At 35.9% G+C, this 20,782-nt stretch overlaps 1 protein-coding gene across 2 annotated transcripts in view; it reads right to left on the bottom strand.

The window, feature by feature from the left end:
• Positions 1 to 20,782, bottom strand: part of zdhhc1 (zinc finger DHHC-type containing 1) — an 86,610-nt gene that overhangs the window by 2,773 nt on the left and 63,055 nt on the right. For both annotated transcript variants that reach the window (XM_039762951.1, XM_039762952.1), the window contains exons 8-10: positions 12,599 to 12,684; positions 6,584 to 6,710; positions 453 to 558 (exon numbers count right to left, since the gene is read on the bottom strand). In XM_039762951.1, coding sequence (XP_039618885.1) covers positions 453 to 558; positions 6,584 to 6,710; positions 12,599 to 12,684 — 319 coding nt within the window. The remainder of the gene's footprint in view (positions 1 to 452; positions 559 to 6,583; positions 6,711 to 12,598; positions 12,685 to 20,782) is intronic.

Genomic DNA, 20,782 nt, shown 5'->3' with positions numbered 1-20,782 from the left:
ACTAATCTACACGTGATAACTAAACATTAGAATCATGCAAAGGCATGAGAGGACATTTCTTAAATTTTCTAAATGTGTGAGTTTTGCTGAGTATTTAATATTATACTCCACACGACCCTGCACTGTGTTCTCTATATATATTTTTACAGTATACATAATCATGGAACTGCCTTATTTCACAAGGTTCATCACTTGATTTAGTGCATGTCCATTTGCATACTGTAAATATTTATGTTTTGCAAGTGGCCATTGATCTTGCATCTGTTCACATACATAAAGAGTGAGGCAAGATTTTGAGTCCACATCCTGATCTTAAGAAGAACTAATTAGAATATACTTACAAAGTAAATGAAATTAAAGATGTAAAGCAGTCTGTCTTTCTAGGAAACCACCAGACCCTCCAGAAATGGCGGCAGCTGCTGCTGCTACTCCTGTTTCACTTTAGTTCTTACCTGAATCAGAAGGACAGGCTGTTGGTAAGGTGTTTAAACTATTCTCCAGTAATCGATCATTGATAACTTCTGATGGCTGCTTGTGGACTTTTTTCTTTCTTTTTTTCTGTAAAAGAGTAATAAGATTAAATAAGCAAACAAGTGATAAAATGAACAAGGCCTCAATTATTTTTATTATTATTTTTTCATTTAATGTTATTGGAAGAAAAAATATTCTATATAATCAAGTCAAACTTAGCAAAACAGAATTCAACCGGCACTCAAGACAAGACCCCAACTGTCAAACTTGTGACAGCAAAGTCCACTCATATGTACTGCAGAATGATTGACCCCAACACAACTGTAAATGGAAGACCACAAGCATGTTGATATGGGACTGTGCACTTTGATTAAATATAATTAACTTATCTCTACTAGACAGCAGTTACGTATGCAAGTAATTTACATGGTAGCAATTCATCTACACCAGTGGTTCCCAAACTCGATCCTGGGGACCCACTGTGGCTGCAGGTTTTTGTTCCAACCAGATTCACAGTTGGTGATAATAATCGACAACAACTGATCTCATTTAATTAGCTGGTCTTTTTTTTACTCTTCTGTTGTTCTGCATTCATAATAACACACAAGTATGGTCTTTATTTATAAGACATTAGAAATAATTTTGTTTTTTTCTAAAAAAAAAATAAATAAATGCATAACTCTCTTTTGTTGTTTTCCTATTATTTTCCCCTTTGCCTGTGTAGTTTGCTCTCTTCATTTAACTGTAATATAGTGACAATTAACAACCAGCACAGCAGACACCCAGGATGATGAAAGCAGCAATGACTTCAGTATCAGACCCACTAATTAGTAAATAATCAATTAAAAAACCAGAACACCTGGAAAAGCAGATGGAAAATTAGGTTGAAAATACTGTTAACGACTTAAACAAATCTACATATTCCCCATATAACTGCTTATTACATTTTAATAAAAATCTACCAGACTTAGTATGTAATTTCTATATTGACTGCAAAACACAGAAACTGGGAACTAATGACTCACTTAACTAGGCTAAGAGTCCGAAGAAAAACGCAAGTTGATTGGAACAAAAACCTGCAGCCATAGGGGGTCTCTTAGGATCAAGTTTGGGAAGCACTGATCTATACAATAATAAGTTTTGATTGTATTTCTATTTACATATTAATATTCATATTGATTGCAAATTCAGGAATTTAGTGAATAAATATATGTATTCAGTAATGTAGCGGTGTCTTGTTTTCACATTATTTTCTTTTATAGACAGCATTTATTTTTATGTAATAACAACATAAACTGTAAAATATTCTTTTTTTAATCTAGATATAACTTGTAGTTAATACAGTATATTGTTAATTTGTCAGTTTCTTTAAGATCTTTACAAAGTACACAAGAATACACTTCAAAGTGACAGAATACAGTAAGAGGAGGTTTTTGAGTACCAATAAGTTCATATACCAGCACTACAACTTCAGACTAATCCTGATAGAAACCGAAAATCAAAAGCCTAACCTCAAGCAAAGTGAAATTTCTTAGTAAGCTTAAAGGGTGAGTTTGCTGGCAAAAAAGTGGGCTCTATGTCGGATGCAGTGTCCGAATGTCCTCACTCGAAAAGGCAGTTTCAAGGAAAGCTGAAAGCATATCTGAGACATTAAGGCAGCAGTGGTCAGTGAGGAGAGTGAGATATGCTTGCAAGAGTCATTCAGTTGTCCTGATCAGCTTCTGCTCCTGTAACAGGATCCCTTATTGTCCAGTGTAAGGCCTGGTCAACATACCCAACCATGCTGAAACCACAAATTAGAAATAAAAAAAAAAAAAACTACAAAGGGGTTACAAAAAGTGGTCTGGTGATGTTATCTTGTGCTACCAACATTCCAATATCTTCCATTGTATCTTTTGATGCTGGAGAAAAAGTCAGAAGAAAATGAAGTGGCCTACAACATACAGCAGGAGATCATAGGCGATGAGCACATCAGCAACTAAAAATAAAATGCACGTTAAAGCTTTACGAGTGTATTCAAAGAAGAAAACTACGAACATAACAAGTGTTCTGTGCCATCTGCAGATACTGGCTAGCCGAAAAACCGAAGTATTTTAATCTATATAATAAAAAATACATCTATAAAGGGCCACATTACTGATAAAATATTGCAACAGAAAACAAACATGGCATCCTCTGAAACACAATGGCTTTTTGCTCATCACCAAGCTGCTAGTTGATGTTGCAAAGTGCTGGCAGTGGGCTTTCTTGGCTTTTTACAATGCAACATGTCAATGGGGGGCAGGGGGAAAGCTCTGAGTTTATGCAAAAGTACACTTGATTTATCAATTCTCAATGATTCCTCAACTAGACTTGCAGGATGTTTGAAGATCTATGTGGTCCACTAACAGCTATCTAAAGTTTTTGCTTTTTTTATATTCTTCCTTTATCGTGCTGAGAGCTGAAAGGACAGGCAAAAACAACAAGCGATCCTGAACTTTTTTGTAGGGCTTTGCCAATTTGCATAAATTATTAACTATGTGTTAAGCATAGTAACTTTGGGGAAAACTGCAATTTGTATTTGTTATCTATTTCACTTTTGGCTAAGTGGGCAGCAGGATGGTAAACAGTTTCTGACGCCACTTTACAACTCCAGCCCTGCCCAGCCACCGTCGGTGTCGAATCAGCTTGTTCTCCCACATTTTTTCTCCAGGTATGTCAGTTTTGCTCCAGTTTGATTACCAGTGACGTTGTCCATTATGAGTAAGGATGAATATGAGTGCGCTCTGCTTTCTGTCACAGCACAGCTTGCCACCTTGTCTAAACTTTTTACTGTGGTAACCCCAGCTGATGCATCCTAAATTCCACTTTTGAAAGTAACATATTAGATTGTATTAATTTATGGTATAAAAAACAGTTTTCTGTTTATCATCTTTAACATTTGTTAATATTATGTAGTTAATTGGGATGCTAAAATTAGTTATCAAATCAAGTCAACAAATAAAGAAATGTCAGTCTCAGTGCTTCTGATATTCTAAAACAACAAGACTGTATCTTTATTTTATTTCTCAATTAATATACTAAAAGTCAAAATCTTGACTTCTAGAGTTTCAGAGTGGATGAGCAGCAATGATTAAGCAATGCACATATTGCATATTCAATAGCTATTTTATGAACAATGAGTTAATTAATGAATGTGACAAATTCATTTTCTGTCGTAGACACAACAGCACACTCTTACACACAGAATTATGTTTCCAGCTGATTCTGTGACTGACCCTCTGAATCAAGACAGAGGCAAATTACTAATTAAACTCCATTGCCAGCCATTCGTTCAGTTTGAAGCTGCCCATTTACCTCCTTAACATGGCACTGATGTCACAAGTGTGAGTTTCTGGAAATCTTTATGATATTTCAATTCTACTATGTATATAAACTTTCAAGAACCTTAACTAGTTGACCAAATGTACTAAAAAGCAATGTGACATGACCTTCAAAATATCTAACGCACATGAACGTCTCCATCTCTCTAGAGGCCTGCAACACATTCCTTAGTCTGAGAACGCTCAGGGACAGGGGGATGCAGCTGAGGAGAGGATCCTTTAGAATCCGGAAAGAGGATCAACGTCAGATCACCCAGTATCTTTTATTTTTTTTTATATCTGCCAGCCTAATATTGGGTAGCAGTAGCCAGCAGCAAACAATCACTTTCAGTTTTACTCCTCATCTCCCTCTTCCTATTCTCAGATATCAGTTATTAATGGTGTCACAACACCACCATAAACTCTACAGGCTGCATCTAAGCTGCAGTGAAAGCTTCATTCCGTCTTCTATGAAACACTGCCCATGTGTAAATGCAACTAATTCCAACTTTGGCAAAAAATATTACATAACAAGTTCATAATTTCTAATATTGATAATGTAGCGTTGTCCTGTTTACATGGTCTGTGTGTATGTAAATATGCTCCTCTGGAAACAATGGGGGGGAAGGATAACACTGTGGAACCATGGCCCCTCCCGATAATTGGTTCTATCAATTCCATCAACTGCATCCGATCAGTGATTATTTAAATGGAAGGACAGAAAGGAAGAAAAAAAACATATCTTGTTCTACTAGACCGCCATTCCACTACAGAGACAGGAGAGACCGCTTTAGATCATTCACACCCGACAACAACAGCTTTGTACTGCAAAACCCTGAGGTTCTGGATCATGCCACACGCCGAGGATAAACACAGCAAGACAGTTTCTTGTTGTTCGGGGAGAGGAGAGGAGCAAGTCACCATTTTCATCTGTGTACTTTCCGTAGGACTATTTTTCCAGCTGAACCAGATTCAGCAACACTATCCATTTTCTGTTAAATCTTCTGGACTTTTATGTGCGTTTTGTACTTACTGTGCGTCTTATTGAGTTCTTGTTCAGTGTGGATCAAGGGAGGGTTTGTATTATATATTAACTTTGTGCTGCACGTTTTCTTTTTATTATTACTTTCTGCTTAACACTTTTGGGGACGTATGTTATGTCGGGGTTGCTTGGGGTATGATAAATATTGTTTGGAGTTTGTTAATTTCTTTCTTTATCAATATATACTCACTTTATTATTTTACATACTTTTTGTTCGTTGACTTATTTTTGATCGGCAGGGAAAAAGTTTATTTGGAAGAAGTATGGCTTGTCGGGTCTAACGTCCTCATCTTTCATCTGTTCAGCTGCCGGTTTGGGAGAGTGAGTCGGCTGTTACACAGGGATCTTCCAAAATAACTGACTTGACTGATTAAAATCCTGCCACATGAATCTTCACTTGAGAAAGATGAAGGGAGACATTTCTTGTCTAACAACAAAAAATTCTGCTTCCAACTTACACAGCTGTAAATATCAAAACCTCAGAATACCCATTATCACTTACTGCCTCATAAAAACATGCAGGATACCCAAGATCTTTCTGCAATTTCAATGTTGCACCACACCATATAATCTTGGCCGCATGTTTAAATTCCTCGAGACAGCTGACCTGTCAAAGGCTGCACAAATCATTCAATCGTAGCAGTGAACACTTCTTAATTACATTTTGGTGATGAGGATCACAAACTCAAAATAAAAAAAATAAAAAAGTGCTTGAGTTGTGAATTCTTGAACAAAAATGTAGCAGTTACATAACAAATTAAGAATATGGCCCTGCATCAGAGTATTCAGATAAAATTCTTAAACAAAAAAAGAAAAGAGAAAGCTGAGTCATTGACATGGAGTGCTGCCTAAGGAGGTCACAGTGATGCTGTAGGTGGAGGTTTTAATTTACTACACAGATAAAAAAAACACTTTTATGAAATGAAGTCAAAATAACAGAACACATTTTGGATGGTTGGCAGGTGCCCAAGATATTACTGAAAACAAAATTGTTAAATATGGCAAATTGCTTATACTGTAAAACCTAAGCACATTATTTTAATCATCTGTTCAGCCGATATCAACATTTAGAATTTCATGCGCAGGCATTTTGTGCTTTATAATCACATTCCAGACATTGCAAAATTGTGACTATTGGAAGGCACCTTTTGGCTTTTTATATGTTTGCTGTCAGTCTGAACGATCACAAAAACAACTAAATTGCCTGCCTCTGTTCCTGACTCTTGTCTTTAGGATTTCAAGGTTAAGCACAAGGTGAAAACCAAAATGTATTGTAACATACAACATTTTGTTCACCTTTTTTTCTTTAAAAAAACCCAATTATTTTTTAAACAAAAAGGCCATCAGGTACAGTTTTCATAGTGATGAATGCATACAGCCTGCAAATATTAAGAGGACTCATGAAACCAATGCAATATTGTCATTCTCCATTTCAAAAAGGTTCCTCGGTCAGATGAAATGGTAACTTTTGAAACACTGTTATTCTGTAAGTAGGACATTTTTCTAAGGTTCATTCAACTATTGTGTCCATAAAAGGCACTGATCTGTTCATAATCCCTTTAAAAGGTAGAGAAATACTAGAACACAAATTGCAGTGGCTGATACGCTCCTACAATGCAGTTATTGTTAAAGCGTGATGCATATGTATTTTAATGCTCAACTACACAGTATATATGCCTTTCCTAAACAAATTACTGCTGTCTTGGTCACTGCCATCTTCTTAGCTCACCTCACTGCTTGATTTCCTCAGTTTGCTGGAATGCTGGTATTCATCAGGAATGGCTGGAACAGGATCTGTGTCAGACTTACTGCTGGTGGAGTTCCCCAGGGCTCCATTTTTGTGGAAATTCTTGACCCTGAGATAAGAGAATAGCAACAAAAATTAAAAACACGCAAGTGGCAAGCATCCTTACTGAGATCTGCCAGCATGAAGGAAGTAAACAACTCAAAAGCCATTTCAATTTTTTTACATTTTGATGGTATGAACAAAATGTACTTTATTTAGACATCTGTTGGATAACACCCTTTAAAAATAATTGAATTTACTGCATTAATAATTACTTTATAAGAATTATTTTTATCAGATTAAGAAGGTGGCAAAAACACTAAAAAACATAGAAATAACAAGATTGATGAGAAATTATTAATTTCGCTTTGCCAAAAAAATCAGTATGCACGGAAGAAAAGTTAGTAGATTATGATAAAAAAAAATATAAGGTGATGTGGAGTAGTTTTTACCATTGAATTAAGCCAAGGATTGGAATACTGGATTTTAAATCTAATCTGGAAAAGGATTATGTAATTAGGATTAATAAAGTTGGGGACAGGCGGTGATAGCGTGTTCTTGCACCCACCACATGACAAAGCACCTGCATTGGTACTCGAGTACAGTGGGTGACACCTCAGCACCACACTGGAACAGTGTGACGTTTTCTTATTTTTTACGGTGGCTGGAGTGCCAATCCTGCTACCAACTCCCAAGTCTCCCTGTAAACTGGAGGACCGGCAGGGCTGGAGGCAGATTAATGTCACAATTGCAGGTTAAGAGCCTCGCTCAATGGCCCAATGGAGTAGAATCACTTCTGGCATTTATGAGATTCTGATTGGCGACGCAGATCCCTAACATTATTTTAAATAAAATTACTTTCTGATTGTTTAGAAGCAGATGCAAAACGGTCACGGTTGTAGCTACGTTGTACCACTCAATACCTTATAAACAGGTTTCCCAATTTAAATAAACAGTATTCACCAACAAAGCTGTTTTTCTTCGTTAAACTTTGTAAGAAAATAAAAGGTAATGGTATGAATAGACACAACACAAGAAAAATGAAAAACGATATATTTTTTTTTTTTAGAATTTCATGAAAATCCAAGCAAGCCCAATGTTGCTACAGACAGATGTCTGTGATAGGCCCAGATATCCAAATGGCCTTTCAGCTGGCTGTCCCTGAGCACGGTCATACTTTCCTGAAGCACTGGCATTTGATGGTTTGGTTTTATTTTTTTTCTGGATGGGGTTTCATTATATTGCCATCTAATTTGGCAAGTGTTGCACTTATTGACATGACATATCCCCAGCTGACTCTATCGTAAGTGTTTTGAAGTGATCGAGATTAGTGTTTGCATACCTCTGATCTTTTCAAATGACTGTCGACTTTCTTCTCCCATTACTTTAAAAGAGGATGTCATATAACTTTATGCACACAAGGTTGAAAGTGTCAGCTGCAATCTGGTGGTGACAGGAGGACATTTTTGGCAGCAGAACACACTGAGGAAAGAGTCTTCCAGGTACACTTGCCAGTCTTTTTATTTGATTCCAGTTCAAGCTTAAGCTGTTTTGTTCTATGAGGTAATTTAGGGTTATTACAGTGGACAGCAATGCGATACCCTGCCTACTTTTTTTTCTGTGGGCAAGAATAGAAAAAACAATCTTTTTTTATTTACATAAATAGAAAAAGCGTAACTGATAGTACATCCACAAGTAACAACTATACCTCTAATATTCTTTATAGTGCAAAATTGAGTCAATGAAAATAACCGACTACATACTTATTGTTTTGGCCCAGACAATAGATTTTTTTGTGTCCGTGTTCAAAAATCAGGCATAAAGCACTGACATAACTGTTGAAAGGTTTACACATTAAGATGAATGATTTTATTTCTAGCTAGGCAACCTTTATTTAGGAGAAGGGAACAAATTTTGAGCTTTCTGTCTTTTACAGCTGTGATTAGCCATCTATTAAAATGTTGGAATTTATCAATGAAAGAGGTACAGTATTTATAAAGTTGCCAGAATTCTTACAGTCTGATCCTTTTAAACAACAGTTCCATTATTGCGCAATTATATGCCGAGACTTTTCATTGCCGAGACCCATAGTCAGTGTCATGTCATATGCAGTACAATGCTCTGGTTTGCATGTGCAGCTGTACAGGACTATGTCTCCTGCTGTGGCTACCCTCCTGCTCAATTCATGCAGCAATTTAATGGAAGAACCTTCCCACTTTGTGAAGGCCCACTCTTTGACCCCAAATCAAATTCCATTATTTGGATGAACAATGCACAAAGACATCTGCCAGCCATGAAGAGCTCTTCACAGTGTGCTTTTACAGCATGTTGTAACACAAACAATTGTTTTGGCAACAGTGTGAGCAGCACCTATGGACTGCAGTGGTGTGACCTTTGGTTTATTCTGTATCATTATCAACAATACAAATTTCCATACCGGATCGGTCAAGCCCTGGGTTAACAACGACCGCCACCAGTACTGTTAGCCAACAGGGTGCTGGCAGAAATTGGGCTACTGTTTGGCTGAAGAAGAAGGAGAAGAAGAGGAGGGAGACGTGTCTGGAGGCAGGAGGAGAGGAGGAAAGTAAAGAGAGTGGAACTGAGGGTAGGAACTTTGAATGTTGGCAGTATGACTGGTAAGGGGAGAGAGTTAGCAGATATGAAGGAGAGAAGGAAGGTTGATATATTACAGTTGGGAGACAAAGTCAGAGAAGCGAGATTGTGTTGGTTTGGACATGTGCAGAGGAGAGATGCTGGGTATATTGGGAGAAGGATGCTAAAGATAGAGCTGCCAGGGAAGAGAAAAAGAGGAAGGCCTAAGAGAAGGTTTATGAAGGTGGTGTGAGAGGACATACAGGTGATGGGTGTAACAGAACAAGATGCAGAGGACAGAAAGATATGGAAGAAGATGGATCCACTGTGGCAAACCCTAACGGGAGCAGCCGAAAGAGGAAGAAGATAAGCTCCTCAACTGGCCTAGAGTATGATCACAACTTTACCTGCCCAGTATCCTTGCCTTATTATATTATTGTATTTCAAAATGGACTCCTTTCAGTGTTACTTTTTCACTTTCCTGTAGTGTACAGTACATAAAGGTGACAGCATTAAGAACACAAGTTTCAGTACAATATAAAATGTAAAATAAAAATAAGGCCGGTATGTTCTTAAGCTCAAAGTTAACAAGTACATGTTTATTAAATTACAACACTGTAAAGTGTCAACACTGTAACAATATATGAGGAACAAATAAACTGGGCAGAAGGGAAAACTAAAGTTTAAAGAAGGCAACCATACTTTAGTCAGCTTTGGTGTAACTTTTTAAGCACTTGTGGAAGAGCAACTCCCCTCCCAAACCCTCCAAAGACTTGACTAACAGAAGTTATTTTTGGTTTGTTATGGGTTCATCTAATGAGCATATGAGGATGTGCGTCATGCAGAAGTACCTGTAGGTAAGTATGTCAACCAAACAATTACATATTATTACTTTTACAAATCAATTGAATATTATTTTTCCTGGCAAAAGCCTCTTTCTCCCATAACCTCTTACTCTCTGGCAACTAAAATGAAATTACAATATTCTGATTTCTCTCCAAAATCTGATTATAAATTCACTAATTACAGCTCATTTATGAAATGCAGTTTGAGATTTCTAGGCTTGTTATTTCTAAGCAGCAGTCGTAAGTGTTCTCATGAAATCTGATAACCGATTATAAATTGTTGTATAAAAATAAGTTGTCCCAAAACTGCAAAAGGGAGCGTGCTATTTCTATGCAATGTCATTAATCATTAAGGTATTTCATGCAAAATGCACAAGCTAATAAATAAGACATTAAACACATTCTTTTCCCACCACTGTCAAGATTTGTCTCACAACTACCTGGCTGTACAGCTACAACTTAACAATAACCAGAAGACATACAATTTAAACCAACTTGAATATTAAGACAAAATTGAAAACATATTGAGATATCACAGGATAAAGCCATGCTTAATATGCAGGCATAGCCCATTTTAAATCCCCCAACAGCATCTCAAAGACTTTGACTTACGCCTGCCAGAACCCTCCATTTCTTTCTTTTCAGCCTTTCTTTGGCTGATTTACTGTATATTTAAGGCCACTGCCATGTAGCAAGGTTTGGTCTCACATTATCCTTAAGCACCCACAGGTACAATGGAAACCTCATAGTGGATTCTATGAAGGTCAGCTGCCAAGAACCTGATATAGCAAAGCAGGCCAAACTCATAACATTAATACCCCCATGCTCTTCATTTGGTATCAGGTTCTTCACTTAAAATGATGTTTTTAGTTTTCATCAAACATATCTTCTGGTACTGTGGTCAATTAACTCTACTTTTACCTTGTCTGTCCATAGCACTTTGTTAAAACACTCCTGATATTTGCCCAAGTGCTCATTTTCAAACGTTGCTCTAACCCGGATGTTACTTATGGACAGCAACAATTTCCTCCTGGCATACCTCCCATGTTTGTGCAGCTTCTTGTAATGGTAGGCTCATGCTCACTTATATCAACAGTGGACCTGGATGTCCAGTGATAAAATTCTAGGGTTCTTAGAGACTTCATTCAGCATCTTACAAGTTCTCAAGCTAAACATGCCGGGGTGGCATGGCCAGGAGAAGTTGGCAGTTATTTGATATCTTATAAATGATCTTCTGCACAGTGGAATGGTTGATTTCCAATTGTTTAGTGAACTTGAACTTATAACCCTTTGAAATCAATTCTCAGACATGTAGTCATCTATAGACATCTTTCTGAAGGCCACAAGAAGCTCTTTTACTTGAGGCAGTGATAAGTGTAGGGGCCTACATGCTTTGTCCACATGCAAAATGTGCACTTATTTTTATTTAAATTATACAATGGACTATGCAATACAATCTTATAATATATCACCTTTAACTACAGATACTATTCAAATGAAGATCAATTCTTGATATGTCCATGTGTTAAAAAGAATAAAAAATTCATGGGGCGTACTTACTTTTTTACATGACAGTAATCACAATCTTAGTTATTTGTTTTTAGACACAAAGCAAGTTTTTTTGTTCTATTTTATGCATATGAGAAGTGGATGACTCATGTGATATATAATCTAAGAGACAACTATGCTTTGTTCATGCTGTTAACTCTATATTATAAACTTCTGAGGAGCTATTTCAAGCTTAAATGCTGAAGCATAATGCTAAAAACTCAAATTTTGCACTTTTTCACAATGCTGCCAACTCTGAGACTTTGAAGTTGTTTTTTCTTAAGTACAGTTGGCTCATGGAAAAACTATTCATTGTAGAAAAAAAAAAACTGTTTATAAGAACAAACAGTTGCCCAGGCAACAAAATGTCTGTCAATCCTTAATCACGATGACATAATTACTGCAGACGCTAACTATGCCATTGTTCATAATGCATTATTAAACATGTGCAAACTGGCCTATGGGAAACTGACTCTGGACTACTGATAACAGAAAACAGAAGCCTGACTGCCAGTGCCAACGCTTTTATAAATACATACACATATGTGGCAATGCATTATGTAGCAAGGCAGTTCCCAGTGAAAAAACAGACATGCTTGGTTTGCCAAAAATCTAGAAAACTTTTATCAGACTCTATAATAATAAAAATAAAAAAAAAAACATACAAATGCTGCACTTAACTATTCTAATACTTTTATAGCATTCATTCATATATTTAATTTATTCTAATAAAATTATATTGTATTTTATATATATATATATATATATATATATATATATATATAATATTCAGATCATTCTATTACATTTTATTGCTTTCATTCCTATATTTAATTATGAAACCGACAGTGAATACCTTTATAACAAGGTAAGATGAAATTCACTCAATTTGAAGATTTGTTTTTTTAAATGTCTCAATTTAATAGCAGGCACAACAGAAAAATGTTAAGGAAACATACAAAATGTTACATACTGTTTTCCAGATGTTATCATGGCAGCTGGATCTTCCACCAATATTTCAGGAATGGTATATCCTAATGTCCCTGAGTAGCCAACATCCTGGTAGTCACAGAGAGAAAGCACAAGCATTTAAAAGAGCTGCAACAACTAATAAAGTAAATGGGGAATAAGTAGCGTACATTTTTAAAGTACTTGTTAAAGTGCTTAAAATAAGGAATTAACTTCTACTTCTACTCACCAAATGCTTTATTATTTGTAAACAAAGTTGTCATCAGTCTCTCTCTTTGCAGAAAATACACGGGCAATAACTGCATATTATTAATGCTTGGTGAAAAAAGATGCTGGTGCCTTTGCAACCATCACATGAATTTGTAAAAGTGAACCTCTTTGAATGTTTCTGCTTCAGACTCTACTTTTATGTAAATTACACATAAAAAACAGCAAAAATGTCTTTTGAAACTAACTATGCCAGTCTAGTTTATATTATATACACCTTTGAAAAGCCATGAAACGTCCTTGGCCAGGCCCAATATGCTACTTTATCAATTTGTGGCAGATGAAATTTAATGTCAGTAAATGTAAAGTATTACACTTAGGAAGTAAAAATGTTAGGTTTGAATACACAATGGGCGGTCGGAAAATCGAGAGTACACCTTATGAGGAGGATTTAGGAGTCATAGTGGACTCTAAGCTATCAACTTCCCAACAGTGTTCAGAAGCCATTAAGAAGGCTAACAGAATGTTAGGTTATATAGCACGATCTGTGGAGTACAAGTCCAAGGAGGTTATGCTCAACCTTTATAATGCACTGGTGAGGCCTCATCTTAAGCACTGTGTGCAGTTTTGGTCTCCAGGCTACAAAAAGGACATAGCAGCGCTAGAAAAGGTCCAGAGAACAGCGAATAGGCTGATTTCGGGGCTACAGGGATTGAATTAAGGGGAAAAATTAAAAGAGCTGAGCCTTTACAGTTTAAGCAAAAGAAGATTAAGAGGTGACATGATTGAAGTGTTTAAAATTATGAAGGGAATTAGTACAGTGGATCGAGACTTATATTTTAAAATGAGTTCATCAAGAACACGGGGACACAGTTGGAAACTTGTTAAGGGTAAATTTCACACAAACATTAGGAAAGTTTTCTTTACACAAAGAACGATAGACACTTGGAATAAGCTACCAAGTAGTGTGGTAGACAGTAAGACATTAGGGACTTTCAAAACTCGACTTGATGTTTTCTTGGAGGAAACAAGTGGATAGGACTGGCGAGCTTTGTTGGGCTGAATGGCCTGTTCTCGTCTAGAGTATTCTAATGTTCTAATTTAGGAATACTCAAACTGCTATTCATTTCATTCATTAGCTCCACTCATATGTCAAGTGTAATCTGTAGGATCCTGCTTTGACTCCACATCACTTAAGTCTTGTACTTAAAGTACCTTCAGAATTCTATGGTAAAAATATTATGTGGTTTGTGAACATAGTTCACTCTATGTCGTTCTCCATAGTCTTCTCCTCAACCAGTCTGGCAAATGTATAGAACACAGAAGAATAACTGACTCCAGATCAAGAAAAGAAGCTCATACCATTCAGTTAGTTATGAGCGGCTGAAGAAGAAAATTGCAAGAAAACAGCACTACTGACATAATGTCTGTTTTTATAATATGCATTCATCTTCTCGAAATGAATGTCATTACTATTGCAGTTCACAGGAAATTAAACAGCAAAGTTATGCATCAGTGGACAAATGATGAAAAACAGTTTCATCCAAAATTGCTTAAGATTAATTAAATGTTATTGACAGATCTTAGTCCAACATAAGACAACTCCCTGGCATCAAGTTCAACAAATTCATCTTTCCATTCAAACTGGCAAACACATTAAGTTTAGCTATAAGGCCCATTGATTCTTGCAAGAGTGAATGCTTTATCACAAAAACTAACAATGCGTAACCAATAGCAACTGTTATTCAAACAGGCTGAACAGATATGTAAACAACACTGAGGACGGCACAGCAAAGATGGTAGTGAAAGTAAATTAACACAATGTGTGCACTAACACTGCCCAGAGCGATGAGCAAGAGTTTCATGTGGCAAGGACTGACACATCAAGATACAGGCTTGCCAGATCAAACACAAAAGGCAGCAAGTGATTCAACAGGAAAGAAATTCCAAAACATTCACAGTATACAGAGCCAATCTCGAAATGGTTCAAGTTAGGAGCACAAAGGAATCCCATGGTGCACCATAGCAGTCTGAAGAAGCATGGCTCACGCTACTGTTTCTCATGTGGCTTTAACAGATAAAGTCCTGTAAAAGAGGCTTAGGCCACTCAGAAATTAATTTTAAAGCTAGCTGTGTGGGAAATAGGAAATAAGTGCATATTTGCTCACAAAAACATATTAAAAATAATAATAATAAAAACAAATAAACATGGATACAATAAAAACTAAAACAAATGTCCTGTGTTTCTATAATCTCCCATAGAATACAAATCTGAAGCAACAGATTTTAGTACACTGCTACAGAATTTTTCCAATAGTCTTGTGGAAAATTCTTAAAAGCGTCTTACAGGATTTGCCATAACTTTTCCTTTGATTTTGGCCGATTTTTGCTCTTTTCTCCTGTTCAGTCATCCCACACAGCTTCAGTTATGTTCAAGTCAAAGCTCAGAGGGGGCCCATTTAATACATTTTTCTGTTCCATTTGTGCTTGCAGGGTGTTTGGGGTTATTGTGTTGAATAATGGGTTTTGCAAAGTTCTTTTTAAGTTTGTCAACGGTGGCGATTCTATCAGTTTTGACTAGATCCCCTACACCAGTGTTTCTCAACTTTTCTGGTGTTGCAACTGACTTTTTCCCATGTAAGTATCTACCACTTTGGTGAATTGCGCACAAACATCAATTGTCCTCCTTAGTGAATCAAATGCAACCGTCAGAGAGCAGTCAAGCACGATCGTCAGAGCAGCGACCAACTGCAACCCAATACTATTATTAATAATGGCATCTCACGCCCCACCAGCAGCAGCCTGCGACCCATCCTAATGGTTGAGAAGCAGTGCCCTGTACTATTAAATGAAACGCACCCCTACACCACGACAAAGCAGAAGATTGCAGACAGGCATCAATGTACTTTTCGCTAACACTTTGTTTGACATATTGGTGTCTGTGAATTAAAATTTAAAATTTGACTGCTGAAGTTGACTTTCTGCCACAGGCAGTCACACCATACTTTAAAGTCATTCACTTCCAGAAATCTGTTCCACTTATTGCCTTCCCACAAGAATGGTAACACAACATACAAGATAATTTCGTTAAAGGTTTCACAGAGTTGAAGCATGTATTTGGGTGTAAGTCGACACTGTCTCACATCGATCTATCAGTGCACTGAAATCCCTTAAGGAAGTGACCTTGAACAATTGTTGCTCAGAAGCAGACAGCCATCTCTTTGGGTCTTCCGTTACATATTCTATGTTCAGCTTGCCCAGTGAATTCAAATGCTTTTGTGATTACTAAAACACCACACCTTGAAAACCTACTTTGACGTGTTAATGCTTGTTGACGGTAGCCTTGTTGATTTTAAAGCTGGATGTGGTAGCTTAGCCATTTCTAACTGAGTGGCGGGGCATTGATACAATTGTTGAAAAATGGGAATGCATTTATTACACAAAAAAAACTTTCATATTCTTAAATAAAAGAAACTCACATTATATAATAATTTAATATTTCTCTGACACTACAATCATAAGCAAAACTTCAGCCCTGCTCTTCACATTGGTCTGAAGCAGTCCACAATGTTACCTTGAGAGTTTAACTCTTTATTGTGTACTTCTATTAAAAATGTTATGTTTAATACATTTCAATTAAATTGTGACAGTCCCTCCACAACTAACAATACCTCATCAAATTGTGTTACTTGTGCATCACTTGGGTTGGACTCGGCTCTCCATGGTAGTAATTGAGCCACCACAAGAGTATTTTGCAAAATTTTAAACTACAAGATATTGTAAATTGCTATTGAAAAGCATATATTTAATGTATCCTATTCACTTATGCAATTGCATATATTATATAAATATGACATATCTCTACAAAAAGCGTTTAATGTACAAAACTAAGTCTTCAATGGAGTAACTAAAAAATATAAAATTCCCCAGCTTTCAAACCAATTAACTAAGTCCCCAAATGTGCCTGAATGTTATGGCCAAGCATTCATTTTCAAAATTTTTTTTTTAGTTAGTTTTTTTTTTGTCTACTTGACCAGCAGTCATTTCATTTAAAGTTTAATTTGACTTAAGTTTTATTAACTTTTTATCATTTCTATTTTCAGTTTTATTATTGGTAACTCATTTCAGTCAGTTTATACGTTGAGGGAATCATTTCACTTTAGTTTTAATATTAATATTTTCGATGAAGAGTAAAAAATATAAGCTACATAGCTTATATTGCTTAAGTAGCATAGGGTTTGTAGAAAAGCACAGGTATGTCCATAAAGGACTTTTGTCGAGAGTACTTTTGATACATTCTGTAAAAACTATCACTTTGTAGCTGCGTCTATCTGTAAACTTCAGTTAACGTACGTCACTGTGCCTCACGAAGGCTGGGAATTCACACAACCTGCAGGACATTAATGATTTAATAAACAGCTGGACTGGCTCACTTTCTTTTTTGTGTTTGAATGTTTTCGGCAGGGTCATAGTTTAACTTTGCTAACAAACAACGCCTGTCATTTTAGCTTTCTCAACTTCATTATTGACATCTTTATGAAACCGGTTCAGTAGCCAAAAATAAGTACTGCTAAAATCACTAATAAAAAATTCAAATCCATACAACTCATGTTGTCAGTGTTGTGACATTTGCTGTTGGAATATTTATGTTTGCATCAATATATGGAGGAAACAGTTGGTTAACAACAATTATGAAGAGTAGTATTTAATTAAATATTTAACTTTCAAATGTCACCATTTCCTTATGCTCTAAGTTTTCAAATTATCTCCTTTTCTGTTTCAACTGTAAAGTTACCTTTGTGGAATTAAACATGCCAATTGAAGATTAAAGATTAAATTCTGTTTTAAAATTTCTTTTAAAGTAGCATTTGTGTTCTTGATTTAAAGCACCTCACGCAGGTGATAATATTTCATTATTGCCTAGACTGTATACAAATTCACAATTACTTACTGAACTGACCCGACCATAGCCACACTAACTGGAAACTGCATGCCATTCACTTCTGCTTTCACTACACTCTTCACTTTCTAGTTGTTACACTTGAGGACATCACTTGACTTTAAAAGCTCAACAAACAACACAAATTTAGTATTTGCTGGTTTGTGTTAAATAATGAAGTATATTGTTTTAGCAGCCCTGCTCAGGGATTAAAACAAGGGAAACTGTATAATATATAAATAGTGCAAACTATGAATGGTTCAAGTGCCATACACATCCAGTGGGCTTATTATTTCAAGTGTTTCATTTTGCAATGACAAATGAATATTCAATTACTGCAAGTAACAAAAAAGAAAACGTTCATTTCACATGAATATGTAAATGACAAAAAACTTTAAAATGTTTCCTTTTCTTCACATAAATGAAAATAAATAAAAGTGTGACAACATAAACAAAACTTATATGCTAAACAATGCCTGAACTGTGGTGTGGTGTGATGCCATGTGTAATTACATTTAAACACCTTTTTTGTGTATTTGAAACAGTTAATCTTGAAAGTGCATTTTATTCCCCTGGTAGTTAAGTGTTTTTCACTCTGCAATAAATACTTGACTTAGAGGAGCACGAATCTGCAGTTCATATTTGCTCTCAAATCCCTTGGGTGCTCTCATATTAATATTTCTTCCTCAGTTGTTGATTCACTGATTCACTATTATTAAATTCTTCTTTTTACTATCTTATTTTTATTGTCTTCTTTTAATTATCATCATTTAATATTTATCATTAAACTTTTCTTCTTTTTATCTTGTGTATTTCCTATATTTGTTGTTTATTTCCTGTTAAATGGCTCATACTACCTTAATCTAATGAAACTGGCCAACGCCTGTAGGATGTATATCTGAAAAAGCTACAAGCACTTTTTGGTTTCATGCACACCCTGGCATGCATACAGCAGTACTTGTGGTGGCGGACACTCCTGGCAATGGTGACATAAATTAGAGAGTATGGAGTGCTGCCCTGTGCATTTGAGTCATGTCATGCTGCAATATGGCTTATTAGAAAACACAGCATTGAAACAAACACTGCGTTCAGTCAACTTACGACACTAAGTGCCAAGGTGTTCGTCATTGTCCCTTTTCTTCCAACCACTGTTTCTTTTAAACACCTTGTTCTATTGCACATGTGTCTTCTCAAAGCTTCATAAACTTTAATTCCATATCGAGCGGAGACTTTGAGTTGTACTTCCCTAAAGAATTACCACTGGTAACTGCAAGGATACTATTATATATGATTGTTTAAGAGATATCCAAAACAAAAATCTGTGTTGTTGTTTTTAAGCAGTTGTTGCTGCTGTAATAAAATACATAATAGGCGGTGAGGGTTTTTATGTCTCTAGAAAGCCACACACAAGAAATCTGGCATGTTGTTGGAAAACTGAAGAACTGCTTGTCTCTGCGATTAGACGTTTCTGTTAACACATAACAGATCTTCTTATTATATAGAGTTGTACCGTTTTGAGCCGAGCCATGTGTCCATCAAATATGCATATTTTGAAACACTGAACACATTTTATTTTGAAATGAACATAGAGAACAGCCTATTTCATCATCTTTATAGATTATTCATAGGTACAGATAAATCAGTTAGAAAATGCATGGATGGGCAGACAGACAACCATCCGAGAATGAATGCAAACTGAGCTATGTATGGCACTGAATAAAAAAATAATTCATGTAGCTATCATTTCTAACTTCCTCATTCAATATACAGTTTATTCCTCATATCAGCATGCTTTTAAAGCAAGCATGAATCATGTATTTTTACTTCTGTACTGATTCCATAATTAGATAGAAGTGGAATCAACAAAAGTCACTTTTCTGGCTTTTGAAGAATAGTAGGTTTTCTTGCTTTAATAAGCATGATTTTTAGATAATAGGTGTGATACCTGCAATCCCAAACTGAAAGTATAGCCCTGCCAACAGCATCAGGCACAAAACAACCCAGACACAAAAAATGTAGTACTCAAAAAAGACAAAAATAACAAAATAAATTGAAAAGAAAAGGGAAAATACTGTCCACTAATCAAAAGCATTTATCAGCGTTCAAAAAAGCTAGCTACAGAGAGCAAGGATAAGACAATATTTGGGCTTACCATAAAATTATGTCTTATGAGAAGGGTCTCTCTAGTAAAGACTTAGTTGATCTCCATATAATAATCCAGTAAGTACAGAAGATCACATTAAGGAACAAGCATTTCATAATATGCAGTCTTCAGACCAGCTATACTTCATGTATTTTGCAAATAAAGAGTGTGATTTTTCAGAACATTCAAATTGTTAAAAATGTTGTCTTTTTTGCTTAACAGTAGCTCTAACTCATTCTAAAATGTCAATTGTCAAAATGAGTAACCACCCAATTGTGCATGCATAATGGTTTAGGATGGGTGCGCATAAAATCATTTTCAAAGGATGCGCCTAAAATTTCCACGCCAACTTGTAACAGGGAGGATGGCTGTTATGCTCTCACTCCTTTACAAATATTTGACAGGGAGGGATGGGGGAATTATTAATTTCAGTATACTTTTCATTTTCCACTCAGCTATTAGTTTTGTTTTTATGCCTATAAACAAAATGCTTTTTTCATCATTTTAAATACAGCTTTCTTTACTGATAATACCCATGAACCACAGTGCTGCCATTTGTTATCTACACACATAATTTGTCTTAATTTATATCTATGCATAACTTTTATTTCTTATCTCAGGCAGAACGCATTGCTGGAGGATGAAAATGAAAGACTTTCATAAAGATAACAGAAAAGCTTCAAAGCTGTTATACCGACATCATAGAACACCATAATGTGCCTGAGGTTTACTGGCAATCAATTTAAATGTAGACAGACATAATGGCACACCATCTCCGATATCAAAAGGTCAGATAAAGAGAGAAGTCCGCCAAATAAGACAAATGTATGAAACGATAGAAAAGGAAAAGAAGTATTGTTTTCAAAATGTTTAAGGAATGTGGCTGCTTTTTGAGTTAC

Source organism: Polypterus senegalus, chromosome 9, assembly GCF_016835505.1.
Source record: "Polypterus senegalus isolate Bchr_013 chromosome 9, ASM1683550v1, whole genome shotgun sequence".
Taxonomy (NCBI): domain Eukaryota; kingdom Metazoa; phylum Chordata; class Cladistia; order Polypteriformes; family Polypteridae; genus Polypterus; species Polypterus senegalus.
This window is presented reverse-complemented; position numbering and strand designations above follow the sequence as displayed.